Here is an 18331-nt window from a genome sequence, read left to right as displayed (position 1 = left end):
GTGACCCCCCAAGTGTTCAGGGAAAGAAATACAGTTTACTCAAGGAATCAGTCCCTCTTTTACTGAGTCCTACTTTGTGAAGATATGAGTGAAGGGAACATGTGGGAGGATACCGAAATAAAGGGGCCACCAGCCCCAAGGTCAAGGCACACAATGATGACACTATGAGGCACAAGTGGACAGGGCAGTATGGGATGCCCAGAGAAGGTGTCAGGAGCATCTGGAAGGCAAGAGAGGCTGTCTTCAGTGAGAAGGGGTCAGAGGCAGCTGTATGGAAGTGAGGACATTTGAACTGGGATTGAAGGATAGGTAGGTACAAATTTGTGTTTGGCTGTATCTCAAGCACTTTCTGGTTTTATACACTGCTTTTAATTGCACTTGAATTTTAGGATAATTTTCTTCTCATTTATGAATGAGTAACCACCTGTTTAAATGAAATAGGTCAGTTTTTTTTCCCACATCTTAATCTTATAAGACATAGCATAATATAAAATAAAATAAGCTTGTAGGGGAGATAATGTGTTGTTAAAATAGGAGAAGGGGAAATCTTTGTATCCACCCCAGTGGTTCCTAAATTGAGTGCCCTTATGTACATCCCAAAGAGACTGGAGAATCTAACAAATGAACACATTATTATTATTATTATTATTATTATTATTATTATTATTGAGACATCTCACTCTGTCACCCAGGTTGGAGTGCAGTGGCGCGATCTCGGCTCACTGCAACCTCCGCCTCCCCATTTCAAGCAATTCTCCCGCCTCAGCCTCCCGAGTAGCTAGGATTACAGGCGTGTGCCACCACGCCCGGGTAAGTATATGATTGTTTAAGTTTTTAAAAATACAGAGCAGAGAATGGAAGTCCTGAGGGGAGTTTTTATTATCTCGCCTTAAGTGCAGCTTTTCTCAACAGCCAAGGGTGGAACCTGCGAATACCTAGTGAGGGGTCCCAGGACTCACAGACGAAATTCACAGACCAACACTGTGGACTCTCGTCAAACATATTTATTTGAATGAGACACATTCCAGAGGGAAAGCAGGGAAAGAACAAAATGAAAACTCAGATGTCAAGTAGCGGCTCTGAGTCAAAGGCTTCCACATCCTTCCTGGCCATCCCCAACATGGGGCCACAGCCACGGCCCCTCCACTCAGGTGTGGGGTGATGCCCCCAGGTCACCCCAGACTAGTGTGGTAGCGCTTCTTCCACTGCTAGAGTGAGGAAGGGACATGAGACCTTCCTCAGCCTCTCCAAGGTGCCCCTGCTCAGCACCAGGGGCAGGACATCCACTAAAAGATCTGGGTTTATGTACTGCAGATGGAAAACCACATAAGCCAGCAACCTAATGAAGACTAGGGCCATGAAGGTGAGATACTGGAAATGCCTGCAAAGAGATGTTCATTATTTGCATGAGAAAAAAGACAGCCTGAGGTCAAGCAGTGAAAGGCAAACCTCACAGTCATAAATGGCTGGTGAATTGCTTTCTTCAGGCAAAGTTGATAAGGGAAAGTAGGGAATGGGGACACAGGGTAAGAGTAGGGAAGAGGCAAATACAGAAAAAGAGTGATGTCATGGTTAGAAATTGAATACAACCCTCCTGGCATTCAGTCCTCCAACAGCATAGTCCTCCTGACATTTTGTAGCTCTAACTTTTCTACGTAGAAAAGTTAGAGGTACGAAAGAAGACTTTCCAGGTACTGTGTACAGGACAGGCCTTTCTAGGGTTATCAGAAAATGTTTAGGACCATCACTTGTGAGCCTTGTGTCCAGTGGTTCTTTTCAGGTCCTCTATAATGGGCAGTTTTAGAATTTGAAATAAGATTTAGCCATCGATGACATTAACATCCAGGAAAAATGATGAGGATTAGCTTTTTCTAAACAGGTGCTAAAACAAACCAATAAAAAGGGCTTTCTCTCTCTCTCTCTTTCTCTCTCTCTCTCTCTCTCTGTGTGTGTGCTTTCTTGTGTGCACTCAAGAAAATCCTACTCTGGCAACAGGTCTAAGACTTTCAACTATTTTGAAATATCGTAAATAGAGGCTTTTTATTAAAGTGCCACTTGAAGCTCTTCAGGGTCAATCTTCTTATTTCAAAAACTAAAAAACCAAAGGCACAGAGAGTTCAAGAATCTTTTTCTAAAATTTCTAAGCCTGAAGATAACTAAGAAAATTAATGCATCCTAAACTTTCTTCCCAACAAGGAATATCACAGAAGAAATCAAGTGCAGGACTTGAAAAATGGAAAGGGGCTATACCTAGGATCATAAGAATGAAAATTAAAAGTTAAATGCAACCTACATCTTTATCCCAAATTTCTCAGAAAGAGCCACACATTTCTCCAGCTATCTATAACTGTTGTTTAACTCTGGTGTTATAATTCTGCACTGAGAAAAGTAAGAATGGTTGGGAGAAATTTGGGGCTGCCTTGTGTATTCTGATCACTGGATGATGTGTTTATCCTTGTTCTTTTGGCCCTCATCAGGTAATGCACAGAGTGAAATGTGGTCTAGGCTAGGTAAAAGCAAGATTCTTCCACTTACTTGTACCAACAGATTCTCTCCTGTTTCTTAATGGCGGTCTTCTCCTGTGGGAAGCAATGAGAAATCACAGCTATGGCTTTTCATGTGTTCACAGGGAGGCAGAAGAGCAGAGGCCCCGGAGTCAGGATGCCTGGGTTTGAATTCTGGCTCTGCCACCTCCTAGCTTCCGTGGTGTGGAGTAGGCACTAAACCTCATTATTTCCTAATTATAGGATTATTAAAAAGAAGGGAAAGAGAGGGAGGACCTAGGAGAGGGAGGGGATAGAGGAAAACCCAGGTTTGGAATAGGAAAAACTTGCCATGTTTCTTTGGGTAGTGTCCACCAAAATTGACCCAGGTTTCACTATTTGAGAGGAGTCATTCTGGGCTTTGGATCTGGGTAAGAGATCAGAGCCAAGAATTAGGTAACGTAATCTGAGAGGCTGATGAAAGGTGCTTTCCTAAGTTATGTGACATCCTAGACTCCTGGTAACATTCACAACGCTCAACATTTAAAATCCATAATTGCTCAACTTATAAAGAACCAGGAAGATGTGATTCATTCTTAAAAGAAAGACAATCAATGAAAACTAAGCTGGATATAACCCTGACGTTGGATTCCAACTGCAGTTTGTGTCTTGGTGGAAGCTCAATGTCAGTTCTGGTCTTATGTCCTGAGTTGGGCTGCTCACACATTGCCCTGAGCATGCATGGTTGGAAAGTCCAGTCAGAGATTCAGGTACAGTTTAGACACAGATTTAGGAACTCCCCATGTCTGACTCTCTACTTTTTCCCCAGGATCTTTGGCTGCCTCAGACTCTCTATTCTCTATTTTGTTACTCCAAAAAGACTATAGGTTTTCTCTGCTGGTGCATCTTACACACCCAGTTTGGTCTTTCTTCAGGCTAGAAGCTATAGAAATGGGGAAATAATGCCCATGATTCTCTTTTTCCAAGTGCCAGATCCCTTCCAGAATCTGCTTGCTTTTATTCACTCGCCAATACCTTCTGTTCATTGTTCATTTGTTTTGCTGTCCTAAGTTTCACTTTCTGCAATAGGATTGAGTCCATTAATGGAAATGCCTATAAATAATACCAGCAAATAATGCCTGCAAATGCTTGCAAATAATTCAATAAAGCAAAAAAAAAAAAAAAAAAAAAAAAAAAAGAAATAAAAAGTTAAAGACTGAAAAGGAAAAAATACAATTGTTATTATTTATAGTTGAGAAGCTAAAAGAAATTTTTAGAATAAGTGAATTTAGCAAGATTAGTGATACAAGTTCAATATATAGAAACCAATTGTATTTCTATGCACTAACAGTAATCAAAAAATCAAGGATGGGCATGTTGGCTTACACCTGTAATCCTAGCACTTTGGGAGGGAGGCCAAGGCAGGAGGATCGCTTAAGTCTAGGAGTTTGAGACCAGCCTGGGCAACATAGTGGGGCCCTGTCTCTATTTTATTTTATTTTATTATTTTATTTATATTTTTTGAGATGGAGTCTCGCTCTGTCATCCAGGCTGGAGTGCAGTGGCATAATCTCGGCTCACTGCAACCTCCACCTCCCGGGTTCAAGCAATTCTCCTGCCTAAGCTTCCTGAGTAGCTGGGACTACAGGCATGTGCCACCACACTTGGCTACTTTTTGTTTTGTTTTGTTTTGTGTTTTTAGTAGAGACAGGGTTTCACCATGTTAGTCAGGCTGGTCTCGAACTCCTGACCTGCCTCAGCTTCCCAAAGAGCTGGGATTACAGGCAGAGCCACCACAACCAGCCACCGTCTCTATTTAAAAAAAAAAATAATAAAGAAAGAAAATTAAATTAACACAGCATTCACAGTAGCATTAAAAATATTAAATACCTAGGAATAAATCTGATGGTAAGTGTATAAGAACACCACACAGAAAACTATAAAACATTATTGTGAGAAATTAAAGATCTAAATAAATAGAGGGATAAAGATGTCATGGTGTGTGAAGCTATTGTTTATTTTAGTCCTGAGTAGCTAGGACTATAGGCACACACAACCATGACCAGCTAATTTGTTTTATTTTTTAGAGATAGTGTCTTGCTATGTTGCCCAGGCTGGTCTCCATCTCCTGGCCTCAGGAGAACCTCCCCTCCTAGCCTCCCAAAACGCTGGCATTACAAGCACAAGCCACAGCACCTGGCCCTGGAAAACTATTGTTTAGATACTAATTATCCTCTCACTTTATCTATAGATTCCATGTAACTCCAATCAACATCTCAGCAAGGTTTTTTGTTTTGGTTTTGGTAGAAGTTGAAAAACCAATTTTAAAATTTATATAGAAATTCAAAGGGCCAAGAAAGCCAAGATAATCATGCAGAATTTAAGCTACCATATCAATACTAATTATAAAGCTGCAGTAATTAGTGTAGTTTTGGCACAAGGATAGAAACAGCAACCAATTGTGCAGAATAAAGCATTCAGAAACACTCACACATATATGGTCACCAGACATAAAATAAGACACTACTGCAAATGCATAATCTCTTCAATAAATGGTGCTGGACCAATTGGATATCCATATAGAAAAAAAAAACCCACAAATTTTAATCTCTACCTCACACCACAGAAAAGAAAATAAATTCCAAAAGAACATAAACCTGAGTAAAAGGTAAATGATAAAAAATTCTAGGGGAAACCATAGAGAGTAGTTGTATGACCTCAAAAAGGCAGAAAGCAGAAAGAATGGATCGACACATTTCACAGATTAGATTGTTTTCTAAATTAATAACTATTGTTTATCCAAAATGTCATTAAGAAAGTAAAAAAGGAAAGCCACAGAATAGACGATAATACATACATTTGACAAAGGATCTTATGAAAAAAATAAGGAACTCCTACAGATCAATTAGAAAAAGACTAACAATCTCACAGACGCAGGCAAAAGACATATCACGAAGAGGACATTCAAATTTCCAAACTGTGTGAAAAGCTATAAAACATCATATTAATCAGCAATAAAATGCACATAAAATATCATTATTATTCAGTAATAAAATGTTTTAAAAATCAAAATTGTACATCACTACACCCTCCTGCCAGAATAGCTAAAATCATAAAGTCTGTAAATACTGAGTGAAAGTAAGGATGAGGAATAACTAGAACTCTTGTACATTTTTTATGGGAGGGGATGTTGGTACAGGCACTTTGGAAAATTGTTCAGCTTATCTAGTAAACCAAAGATGTATATACCCTATGACCTAGAAATTCTATTCCTTGGTATATAACCCAAGAAAAATGAGAGGATACATCCATCAAAAGACATGCACAAGAATGCTTGTAGCAGCATTATTATAAATCTCCAAACTGGAAATAAGCAACATGTTCCTTAACAGTAGAATAGATAAATTGTGCCGTATTTCTATATGTTACATAGAATATAACAGCCATGAAAAAGAACAAATCATGCAGCCTTGTGAGTGAGTCTCAGTGAAAGCTAGACACAATCAAGAACATAAGAAATTTACACAAAGTTCAAGAATGCTTTAAAAAGAAAGAGATAGAAGTCAGGCGAATGGTTGCTTTTCCAGGAGTATTGACTGGGAGGAGGGAACAGGGAGACTTTTCGGGAACTCAAAATGCTCCATAGCTTGATCTCAGTGGTGGTCTCACGTATAAAAATTCACCAAACTATATAAAATTTGTGCACTTTATGTATATTATATAATGCAATTGAAAAGTATAAATAATCAAAAGGAAAGTGTGACAAGTCCTGAGACATACAGTCTATGGAAAGAAAGTATAAAAGGGCATCACTGGGGCCTCTGGTCAGTCTGGTGGACCTACTACATCCTGGGAAAGGGGACAGTACACACACATAAAGGAATATTTCTTGGCCCCTAGTCCTCTTTTTACTACGTTTCTTACTCTCTGAACATAGCTGCAGATAATTTTCAGGAATGGCATGCAACTGAGGACATGTGAAAAGAACATTAGGGCTGGGCATGGTGGCTCAGGCCTGTAATCCCAGCCCTTTGGGAGTCTGAGGCAGGTGGATCACCTGGGATCAGGGGTTCGAGACCAGCCTGGCTAACATGGTGAAATGCTGTTTCTACTAAAAACACAAAAATTAGTTGGGCACGGTGGCACATGCCTGTAATCCCAGCTATTTGGGAGGCTGAGGCAGGGGAATCATTTGAACCTGGGAGGCGGAGGTGCGGTTAACTGAGTTCCCACCGTTGCACTCCAGCCTGGGCGACAAGCGTGAAACTCTGTCTCAAACAAACAACAACAGCAACAACAACAATAATAACAAAAAAAAAAAAAAAAGAGAGAGAGAGAGCGAGAAGAACATTAAAAAGATACTTTTTTTTTTTGACAGAAAGTCTCACTCTGTTGCCCAGGCTGGAGTGCAGTGGCACGATCTTAGTTCGCTGCAACCTCCACCTCCCGAGTTCAAGGGATTCTCATGCCTCAGCCTCCCGAGTAGCTAGGATTACAGGTGGCCACCACCAGGCCTGGCTAATTTTTGTATTTTTTTAGTAGAGACGGGGTTTCACCATGTGGTCAGGATGGTCTCGATCTCCTGACCTCAGGTGATCCACCTGCGTCGGCCTCTCAAAGTGCTGGGATTACAGGCATGAGCCACCGCACCTGGCCAAAAAGAGACTTTTAAAACACCAATTGCTGAGGAAGGCAAGAGGAAAGCCTGAATGCTGGTGGTTTTCCAGTCTGAACCATGGAGCGGAGGCTGAAAGAGATGACTTGTTGGAGGCCGTTTACACAGTGACACACGCTGTGCTGAGAAGCACCCCTCCCTTCAAAGACCACCCGGACTGCCGGACTGCCACTGCAGTCCATCAGGGAGGCCATTTTTCTGAACTTACATTTCTTTCTCAAGAAGCAGCGTCTCCTTTTCCTCTTTCATCTTCCTCAGAACTTCCTGGTATTTCTTTCCATGAAGTTAAAAAAAAAAAAAGTCATAAATGGAAAATGTCCATATTTCATCATGATGTCATTAATAAAAGCATTCTGCTAATTATTTTCCAAATAGTGTACTCATCAGTATGCACACACCAGTGGGGGAGGGGTTCTAATAAAAAATTCAAAGATATTAGTAACCAGAATGGATGTATATGAACAAAAAGAGCTCCCTCCCATTCAGGTCCCTGCTTGTATTCAAATCCCAATTCTGACATTTACTAGCTGTGTTCCCCATTACTAGCTGCGTTCTAACGTCCTGAAACCTCATTATCCCCTTGATCATAACTGTCATGCTCATAGAATTATTGAACAAATTGATTGAGAAAAATACTATATATATGTTGAGTACTTAGCACAGTACTTGGCACAAAGTAAATCCTTAACAAACATCCGTCGTCTTGTTGCTGTTGTACATAGAGCATTTCTCCTAGTGACACATTCTAGCCTAACGAAAAACCAAGGAACCCATGGCCTTGGAGACATTCTGCCTCTACTCGGACTTCTCCTCCAGACGGGTTGTACCTTTATGTAGTAGACCTGGTCCTTACAGAGCTCAGACACAGATTGGTAGTCATGCTCTATCTAAAAAGAAAGAAAATTAACAAACCCCATGAGTCAAATCAGAGCCAAACCCAGCCTCCTGCCTGGGGCCCTACCTGGTGCACTGGCACTTGGCTGGTTACCTAGCAACTCCTGACTTGAAGGAAACAACAATCACATCACAAAGAGGTGATCTCATCGTTAGGCACAGGGTCTGATTTTAAGCAAAGGAAATATTTTGCCCAAGTTGTCATATGCCTGTCGGGTGATACACCAGGGGATGTGGCAAGGCACTTTGGTTTGGAATTCGACAATGGTATTTGACATAGAGGTGTAAGAAATGGTAAAAGCAGGGTTTTAATAGAAGTTTTCTTTCCCTTCAGCTGCAGAAGAATGCATAAGAATCAGAAATTCATTTGCAAGATGTTTTTTTACCTCCCCCTCCCATGCCTCAACAGATCTGTTTCTAAGACCCTTGGGATTCTCTCCCATTCTATCCCAGACAGACCCTCAGTGGAAGAGACACTGCCTCTACCTTGGCCAGCTCCTCCTCTTGCTTTGCACAGGACTCTGTTGACTTCTGTAGTGTTGCCTGTGGAAGACAATGAGTGACAGCAGAAGGTTACTACTAGCATTCTTTTATGGAGGGGAAGTGGGTAATTATCACCATCTCCAGACCAGCAGAGAGCAAGATACTAATGGCTATCATATGTTGAAGACATCTGATAACAATTTAGGATGGGCACTTTTTATTATCCATCCCCCCACCATTTTACAGATAAAGAAACAAAGGCGCAGAGAAGTTAAGTATGCAACTTGTTTAAAAGTTGCAGAGTGGCAGAGCTGACATTTATCCCTCAGTAGGCCAGTGCCCCCTTCAGTGAGCCCAGCCATCCTCCTTCCTCCAGGCCTACTGACCAAAAGCTCACAAGCCTCTTCCTCCCACTTATATTTCATAGGGTGTCCTGGCATGTCCTCCGAATCACACAGGAAATAAAAGAGAAACCTGGGCCAGGCGTGGTGGCTCATGCCTGTAATCCCAGCACTTTGGGAGACCGAGGCAGGCAGATTCCTTGAGGTCAGGAGTTTGAGACCACCCTGGCCAACGTGGCAAAACCCCATCTCTACTGAAAATACAAAAATTAGCCAGGTATCGTGGCGTACACCTGTAGCCCCAGCCGCTCAGGAGGCTGAGGCAGGAGAATTGCTTTAACTCCTGGGAAGCAGAGGTTGCAGTGAGCTGAGATCTTGCCACTGCACTCCAGCCTGGATGACAAGAGTGAGACTCCATCTCAAAAAAAAAAAAAAAAAAAAAAAAAAAAAAAAAAAAAGAAGAAGAAGAAGAAGAAGAGAGAGAGAGAGAGAGAGAGAGAGAGAGAGAGAAACCTGTCTTCTCTTTTTCTGAGAAATGCATAAGACAGTGGGGCTCTTGTACAGTGGGCTCAGTTAAATTGCCACAGTCACCACATACATATGCAGAGAGCTTCCTAATAGGGGTTTTCCCCACTATTGGGTGTCCAGTGTAGTCATTCATTCAACATATATTTATTGGGCGTCTACTATGTGCCAGGCACATAGTTCTAGGCCCCGGGGAAACAAATGAACAACGTAGACAACAATTGATGTTCTCCATGGACTTATCTTCTAGCAGAGGAAAAAGATAATAAAATAAATTAAAAACAAAAAAACAAAAAAACAACTTCTTGGGCCTTTGAGCCATGGGTTGGAAAATCAGAAGATCACGACACATCCCTGTATGATTATGGGAGTCAATATTCTCTTCCTATTGAATATCTTATTTGTGTGTCCTTACTTAAGTAATAAACTTCCGGAGGGCAGGTCCCAGTGGACATTCAGAACTTGTGTTTTATTGACTGGTGGAAGATGGGGACTCTGGAGCAGTTCCCTCCACTCTGATCCACTGCAGTCATCTCTGCTCCTAGTGTGACTAGTGATGTCATGAATGCCCCACAGGCCATGGGATTACATACATGGAATAAAGGACACTGACTCATCTCTGATAAGTGCACAAACATAACCAGTACGCCCTAGGGGAGTCCTTGAGAGCAATTTCTCACAGGACCGAGAATTGACACATCTCCCAGAAAATCTGTTTGTTTTTTCTACTCACCCTCATTTCCTCCAGGATCTGCTTTGTGGCTTCTTCTTCAAGGTCAATATTTGTAAATAGCTCTGAAATCTAAAATAGCATTCCAAAAATAATGAACTAAGTGTGGCACACAGACATGAAAATCTGGGACAGTGGCAGAGTAGGGGTCCCAGGCTACAGACGGTGGTTACTAATTCGGGCCCTGGATCGAAGCTTGGCAGAAAAGCATCTCCTTCTCCCTGTGCAGGCTGCCTGACTCCATGCGGGCTGGACAGAGTTGTCTGTTCCCATCGCCCGTGGAAGCAAGGGCACCGCGAGGAGGAGAGGACAGTGAGACAGGGAAGGGAGAAGGGGGCAGAGTGGTGGGAGGAGGGATCAGTCTTTCTCCCTGTACCGCCCTTTAGCCCTCTCACCACAGTCTGTAATGCCCAGAGAACACTTGGCAGCAGCAGTGTGGAGGGAGCATGCCACCCTCGCCAGTTGCCCGCTCTTCTCCAGTCTCTGTGATTAGAGAGTTCTGGAAGATAACTCTTATTGAGATTCCTAAGAAATGAGGCTTGTTTCCAGGGTGGGCTTTGCTGTGTAGAGAACAGCCTTTCCGTTAACTTTTATGTACATATTTTCTCATTCTGAATGTGCCTAGCACCCCTCCTGCACGCCACCCACCAGCCTTTCTCTTGTGAAGACACAATGTTCTTAGGGTCTCTGGGTCCCTAAAAAACCCAGGGCTCCCCTTACCTTTTTCTGAAGCTCCACCACATTCCTGCTGAGGATTGCATTACTTTTTTCCTGTGGGGAAAAAGGAAGTCAAGGGAAGGAAGTTGCTCTGCTGTCATCTCTCCCCCTTCACCAGGTCACTGAAATAGTATCTGGGGATTAGTCTATCAAGTCGGAAAAGTGCACTCTGGCTCACACAGCAGATCTGGGAAGGAAGCCTCTTCGGCACCCATACCCAGTGCTTCATTCCCAGAACACTCTCTTAAACAGCCATGATTTTAGACACAGAAGAATTGAACATGGGATGACTTCCTGGGAAAGAGAGCAGCAGAATGCAAACAAGTTGCATCCAATGGTCCTTTTCTAGACGCCCCCTTACCAGCTTTGCTGTCTCCAATTCCAGCTCCCTCAGGGATTCCTCCTGAGCATCTATGATATAGTTCAACTCCTCCTCCTCTTTGACTTGTTCTAGTGACAAGGCCAGCTCTCTTTCCAGACTGAAAAATATAAAGTCACCCAGGTGTGGATCAGCCCCTAAGGAAGCTGCCAGGGCCCCAGTTTGAGAAACTACTTCCAAAGTCTCAGGAAGCCAGAGTAACTACCAAATGCAATGGCAATAAAATGTCAACCTAATGTGAACACTTAATGCAAAAATCTATCCATGAAGTATTTTGAGGGCACTGTGGTTCATACTTCAGGATTTAAATAACACACCAAGATTCACCATCAAATAAGTGAAACTTCCTTCCACCTTCTGTATCCCAAGGGACCTGCGGGGGAGGAGAGGCCCTTCCCCCGCCAACTGCAAAGCCTTACCTTGGAATAGTTTCTTCTTTCTCTTTAATCTTTCTAAGGAGAACCTGATTCTCCATATCCAGTTTCTGCAGGTCCTTTTCAAGGTCTGAATTCAGGCAGTCAAGGTTCTGTTTTACGGCTTCTAATGATGGTAATTCCATCATCTGGTACCTACAGAAAATCATCTTTATCACCAACCTCAGGACAGGAAAGCATAGGAGCCCTAAGAAGACGCTCCCCTATAATTTCATTTATTCTCTTATCTTCTGTTGTTAATAGGCCTAACCAGCCTTATTTTGTTTTCCATGATAAATTGATTTCTACACTGTTTTGCATAAAGTAAATTCCTGGAGTGGAACCACATTTTAAATTGAAATACTGTAAGTGGCACCCACTAAAACAAATCTTTTATGAAGCAAAAGAAATATTTTTTCTATGAATACTTTAACACACTTGTTTTGAAATATTTTAGATGAAGTATGCAGAATCCAAGCAATACCTCTAAAGCATTTAAAGACCTGCAAGGGAAAGGTTTCTCCTTTTGTTATCTTCTAACCTAGTCAGGCAGGGACACGGGCTGAGTGGAAGCCGGAAGGGAGAGAAATCTTTTTCCTGCAAGACTGATTAGCTGTTTGAGACACTAGAGATCTTTGAAAACCCCATCATTAGTCTGATGAAGAACAGAGAACTGAAGCCAAAGTTTCTTCTCCCTAGGAAGCCTCCCCAGACTTGAGGAGATACGGTCTCACACAGTGGAGCTCTTCCTTACTGGATCGCTGGAGGCTCTTCCCGTGGAGCTTCCTCTACCGAACTCTTTTATTATTCTCTTACTTACACATCATCCAGTGGATGCTGTCCAACGTCTTCCATCATAGCGTTCCTAAAATGTGAACACAAACATCCGTTATGGAAAAGCTCCCAACAGCCAATGCAGTCATTGCCCCAGGAAGGAGCAGGTAAAAGGTAGACCTTGTGTTCAGGCCACACAGAGCCAAGAAGAAACCTAAGCCTCCTACACTCTCACGCTTCCCGGGATCAATTGCAGTATTTCTCACAAGCTAAATTTCAGTCAACCAGATCATATTTTAATTTTAAAATCTCATAAATGAAACCCACTGGAGCACAGCAATCTTTTGGTTTTCAAAATTTTCCACACTTTGGCTCCATTTTCCTTTTCTCACCTACATTTGTCCCGTCACAAGTAAAGTTGCTAAGGGTACTCATGTATGTCTACTGACAAATCCACTGAGTTTCCAACCAAATCTTCAGAGAATCTTTAAAAAATAGTAGAAGAGTTAGAGGGTACCAAAAAGTTGGCTGACTGATTTCTATTAGTTTATTTCCACCCTACTTTCGAAAAAGCTCTAGCTATTATAAGTGGAGTTGACCCTGAAACAACGGCAGAAACAGCAGCATGGGCAACAGGATACAACTACTGAAAGGAAGAAACACATGTCAGGCTTTCAGGCACAGCCTATCCTAATCATTGCGCTACACAAGTCCAGGACCAAATCCAGTCTAAGAAAAGCAGAGTACCAAATCTTCTTTCACATTGCATCGTCTCTTCTTTTCTCTTCCTGTTTAAGCTCTTTTATTTTAATTCCCTTTTCAATTTCTTCTCCTGCCCCCTTCTTTTTTTATATTTTAATCACTTTCCCTGGATTTTGCTTTTCTTTCTACAGTCTTTACACACAGCAATGTGGTGTGATGATGCCCTCTGAGCTCACCCTTCTCTTCCCAGTTGAGATTTCTTCTGCTCCCAACAGAGATTTCCAACTGAATGTCAGAACTATCAGAAAGGGCAATGCCTTACTGATAGTAAGCACGCACAGCTGGACCTATTATATAATCTCTGGCTGGGCAGGGCAGCGTGTCATAGTGGGTTGGGTGGGTGAGGGTAAGTAGGGGGGCGGGTGGGGCAGCAACAATCCACCTGTGTCATCGTTGTGGGCACAGTGGGAGCAGAGTTCAGCACTTTAGGACGGTCTAGATCTCTTCTGTAGCAACAATAAGATCTGTGAAATAGATTTCTAGGCACAGTTTAAATCTCTTCCAAAGCAGTAATCAGTTCTATAGAACATATTTCATTTTTCCAAATCTCTAGGCCTAATGGTACTTGTGATCACTTTCATTTCTCTTCTGTGATCTCTGTGTGGCATGTGTACAAATTGCTGCCAAATCCAAAGCATGCATCTGTATTGAATGCATCCGAGAGCTATAAGGTAGGGATGTCAGAGAGCAGGCCAGGAAGGACCTGAGAGAAGACTTATCTATGAGCTAAGCAAGCCCTCATTCTCACCCAATCAGATTCTTGGAGCTGCAAAACAAGCCTCTTTATTTTCCCTTACCTGGCAATGCCATCATTGGGAAAAAAGGATCTGACATTTCAAAGGTGGAAGGAATGTGTGGAGGTGGAACAGGAAGGAAGAGAAGTGTAGGGTCCAGAGATTCCATTTGACTGCCCACTCCTTTGGAATTCCCTCTTCGCTTTTTGAGGTCTTAAATTGCTGGAACAGTAGATGGAATTTTACACATCAGTGTCACTCTACTAACCATTCCTGGATTCCTTCTCTGTGTTAAGAAGATGAGGCAGGATGCAGAATTGAAGAGAGATCAATAAAGGTGTGTGCTTGGACTTCAAGTCTGTCCATTTCTGTCCTGTATACGCAATTTACTCCTCTATGATCTTTTTCCTTTCCTTTTCTTTTTTTTTTTTAGCTCAAAAGAACAGAATTCTTCTATAATTTAAGTCTAACCTTTTCCAGATAAATTGTACTAATATCAAGTTGCTAAAAAGTCCTTATAAGACACACTACTGTTTCTCCCAAAACATCTCTCCCATGCAGTAATATCTCCCATAATCTTATCCATCCTTTTCAGTTAGCTGAAATGCTGTTTCTGTTTCAGTAGGTAGCTGGTAAGACATGAGCAGAGCAGAAGAGGGCTTTCCCGCCACACACACACACACCCCCCCCAGGAATCCGAAATGTCAGGCGACCATCGGGTGATGGTCAGGCTGTTGTTAACACTGCCTCTGTAAAATAATAATTGGTCGCAGCCAGTGCCAGGGAAAGGCAGTCTCCCATTAAATAGAAACACCTGAGGTTGGTGATCAGCCGCTTTCTGGTAAGATCTCAGGAGCTGGGCGAGTGGGCTCAAGCATGTACATTAAGAGGCAAAATGGGATAGTTTAACTGGTATATGACCTCCTAGGAACATATGACTGGTAAGGGAAGAACGCCTCAAATGAGCACGTGGACAACTCTAGTAAACATCTCACCTCCCAAGTGCTAGCAGGCCACTGCGCATGCGGACAGCCTACTCCAAGGGAAAAATCGGGGGACAGGAGGCAAGACCCCAGAGATATGGCAACATATAAAACCTCAAGTCAAAAGGTCAAACCGTGCACTTGATCTCTCAAGTTGCCCACTTGGCCCTCTTCTGCGTGTATTTTACTTTGTTTCATTTCTGCTCTAAAGCTTTTTCTTTTTCTTTCACACTCTGCAACTCCCCTCTAAAGCTTTTTAATAAACCTTCCCTCCTGCTCTAAAACTTGTCCCGGCCTCTCCTTCTGCCTAGGGCTCCTCGGTTGAATTCTTTCCTCTGAGGAGACAGGAAGTGATGTTCCTGCAGACCCGTATGGATTTGCCACTGGTAACACCTTCTACAGCTTCCTGGATGCCAGCCCCAATCCTGGCAGAATGATTCCCTCTAACCTCTTTTTGCCTCTTCGGGGATTTTTATATTGTTTTCAGGAATATGAGCATACTGGTGTTCATCCCACAATTAGGCCATAAACCCTTTGAGAGAGTGTGTGTTAATCAAAACCATTTTTATTTATCTCCTCAGTTGGGCTACAGGAGCACTGTTTACAGGAAATTCATTAAGAATGGTTACTCCTGAAATTGGTCAAGAAGGGACCTTGGGAAAGTTACTTAAACTCTCTCTAAGATCAAGTCTCCTGGCTCGTGAAATGGGCACTACTGGTACTTTGCAAAGTTGTGGTGGTGATTAGATGAAATCATATATGTAAAGCTCCTAACACAATACCTGGCATACAGCGAGTGGCATCTAATTCATGATATGTGTTCTATTTTTTTATCTCGTCTTTCTTTTGCACATGGCGTATGCTGAGTATTTTTAGAATAAATGGATTAATAAGTGGCTCATTCTTCTCCCTTTGTCTAAAATAGGTATTCTTCACCCTATTCTCCTTTCTTTTTTTTTTTTTTTTTTTTTTTTGAGACGGAGTCTCACACTGTTGCCCAGGCTGGAGTGCAGTGGCGCGATCTCGGCTCACTGCAAGCTCCGCCTCCTGGGTTCACGCCATTCTCCTGCCTCAGCCTCCTGAGTAGCTAGGACTACAGGCGCCCGCCACCGCGCCCGGCTAATTTTTTGTATTTTTAGTAGAGACGGGGTTTCACTGTGGTCTCGATCTCCTGACCTTGTGATCCACCCGCCTCAGGCCTCCCAAAGTGCTGGGATTACAGGCTTGAGCCACCGCGCCCGGCCTATTCTCCTTTCAACACACCGGAGAGACTCTCACCTGTGCTCTCCCATTAGTACACTCTCAGCAACACATTGTACCGTGGCAGAATTCCCAACAGAGGGCCACATTCCCCGGGACACCTATCCACAGTCAACAGGAATGTAATTTGAAAACCTTTGTAAAATGTCCCAGAGCAGTAGACACGTCTGGTTGAGAAACGCTAATGAGGAACATTTTCCCTCCACTAAACTGCATTTTCCTTTTCTTAAAGACCCTGCACAAATTCACCCTTTCCATGAAACTTCCCAAAATAAACCCTTCTTACCATATTGCTCCAACTAGATAGTATGCACCTCGAAAGTGACCACATTTCCCTTTCTTACTTTACAACCAAGAAGTCAAAGTCACATTTGAAGCCCCACATTTTTATGATTGTGCTGAACATCATGGTGTGTAGTCTCAGCCTCACACTTTATTCATATTCACATGATCCTGATTATTATTATTATTATTTTTAGACACAGTCTGGCTCTGTTACCCAGGCTGGAGTGCAGTGGTGCGATCTCAGCTCACTGTAACCTCCAACACCTGGGCTCAAGCCATCCCCCCACCTCAGCCTCCTGAGTAGCTGAGCCCACAGGTGTGCACTACCATGCCTGGCTAATTTTTGTAGAAAGGGAGTTTTGCCATGTTGCTCAAGCTGGTCTCTCAAACTGCTGAGCTCAAGCAATCTGCCTGCCTTAGCTTCTCAAAGTGCTAGGATTATAGGTGTGAGCCACCACACCTGGCCTGATCCTGATTTTTTTCACTATTTTATATTAAATATAGATCCAGATATAGCTAGACATAACATAGTATAGACATAGTTGTAGATATAGATATGAGATGGGGGAGTGAGATTGAGTGTAATGAATAAGCACATTGGGAATCAGACCAAACTGACTTTGAATACCGGCTCAACCACTTCACGTATGTAAAGTCTTGGATAACTTACTTAATCCTTTTGAGCCTTGGTTTTCCAGTTTACAAAATGGAAATGATGTGTGCCTACTTCATACAATTATCTTGAGGTTGAAAAAAGGACTTATCACAAAGCCTGACACAAAATAAATGTTAAATAAATGATGATGATGATGATGATGATGATGATGATGATGATGATTTTGAGATAGGGTCCTGCCCTGTTGCCCAGGCTAGAGTGCAGTGGTGCAATCATGGCTCACTGCACCCTGGACTTCCTGGGCACAAGTGAACTTCCCACCTTAACCTCCCGAGTAGCCAGGACTACAGGCATGTGCCACCATAACCAGCTCATTTTTGTATTTTTTGTAGAGATGGAGACTTACTATGTTGCCCAGGCTGGCATCATTATTATATTAAAGGTATCTAAACTGGTTCAGCACCATTAATAGTCCCTCTTCATCCATCACCTCAGGGCATTCCTCCAGGCTATGTCTCTGTCAATCATTCTCGCTCTGTTCTGACTAGCTGCAGTTCCTTCCTTTGCCACATCCTTCTTTGGCTTCTGCTTCTCTGTCCAGCCCTCTTGGCCTCACTTTTTTGCTGTCACTGTATTAGTCCATTTTCACACTGCTGATAAAGACGTAACAGAGACTGAGCAATTTACAAAAGAAAGAGGTTTATTGGGCTTACAGTTCCACATGGCTGGGCAGGTCTCACAATCATGAAGGAAGGCAAGGAGGAGCAAGTCACGTCTTACATGGATGGTGGCAGGCAAAAAGAGAGAGAACTGGCGCAGGTGAACTCCTCTTTATAAAATGATCAGATCTCACGAGATTTATTCACTGTCACGAGAACAGCATGGAAAAGACTTCCCCCCATGACTCAGTGATCTCTCACCAGGTCCCTCACACAACACATGGGAATTCAAAATGAGATTTGGTTGGGGACACAGCCAAATCATATCAGTCACCTTGGCTTTAGATATTCTGGTTTTTCCCCTGGACACTATCCTTGGGGTCTTCCTCAGTTTCACTCTGTCACCCATAAATCATCCTTCTCAACTGTGTACCCAGCCTAGCACTTGGAACTATAAATCCCGTATGTTTAGATAGGGCATGAAGGCTGTCCGAAGCCTCAAATCTTTTGTGATGATACAAATACGCTATGACCACTATAGTGGTCAACATAGTGAGCTTTGTGTTGATTTAGTTGCCAGTAAATACATGGACCAGTAAACAAATTTACTATGTTGTT

At 42.6% G+C, this 18331-nt stretch overlaps 1 protein-coding gene and 1 long non-coding RNA gene across 7 annotated transcripts in view; one reads left to right on the top strand and one right to left on the bottom strand.

Annotated features, from left to right (window-relative positions):
• Positions 1-1182: 1182 nt before the first annotated feature.
• Positions 1183-13458, bottom strand: LOC105467278 (transmembrane and coiled-coil domain-containing protein 5B). The gene is made up of 12 exons (XM_011716744.2): positions 13353-13458; positions 12461-12505; positions 11647-11796; positions 11210-11327; positions 10852-10902; positions 10135-10203; positions 8539-8595; positions 7986-8045; positions 7367-7431; positions 2835-2910; positions 2536-2579; positions 1183-1381 (listed from the first exon to the last, which is right to left on the bottom strand). The coding sequence occupies exons 2-12, from the start codon at positions 12496-12498 to the stop codon at positions 1183-1185; spliced, it is 927 nt and encodes a 308-aa protein (XP_011715046.2). The 5' UTR covers positions 12499-12505; positions 13353-13458.
• Positions 13459-13568: 110 nt separating this feature from the next.
• LOC105467277 (uncharacterized) overlaps positions 13569-18331 on the top strand; it is a 45681-nt gene continuing 40918 nt past the window's right edge. For all 6 annotated transcript variants that reach the window (XR_011606202.1, XR_978736.2, XR_011606204.1 and 3 more), the window contains exon 1: positions 13569-14247. This is a non-coding gene — a long non-coding RNA (uncharacterized lncRNA). The remainder of the gene's footprint in view (positions 14248-18331) is intronic.

The sequence above is a fragment of the Macaca nemestrina genome, chromosome 7, assembly GCF_043159975.1.
Source record: "Macaca nemestrina isolate mMacNem1 chromosome 7, mMacNem.hap1, whole genome shotgun sequence".
NCBI classification, from domain to species: Eukaryota; Metazoa; Chordata; class Mammalia; order Primates; family Cercopithecidae; genus Macaca; species Macaca nemestrina.
The sequence above is the reverse complement of the archived record's forward strand: the minus strand, read 5'-3'. Positions and strand labels throughout refer to the sequence as shown.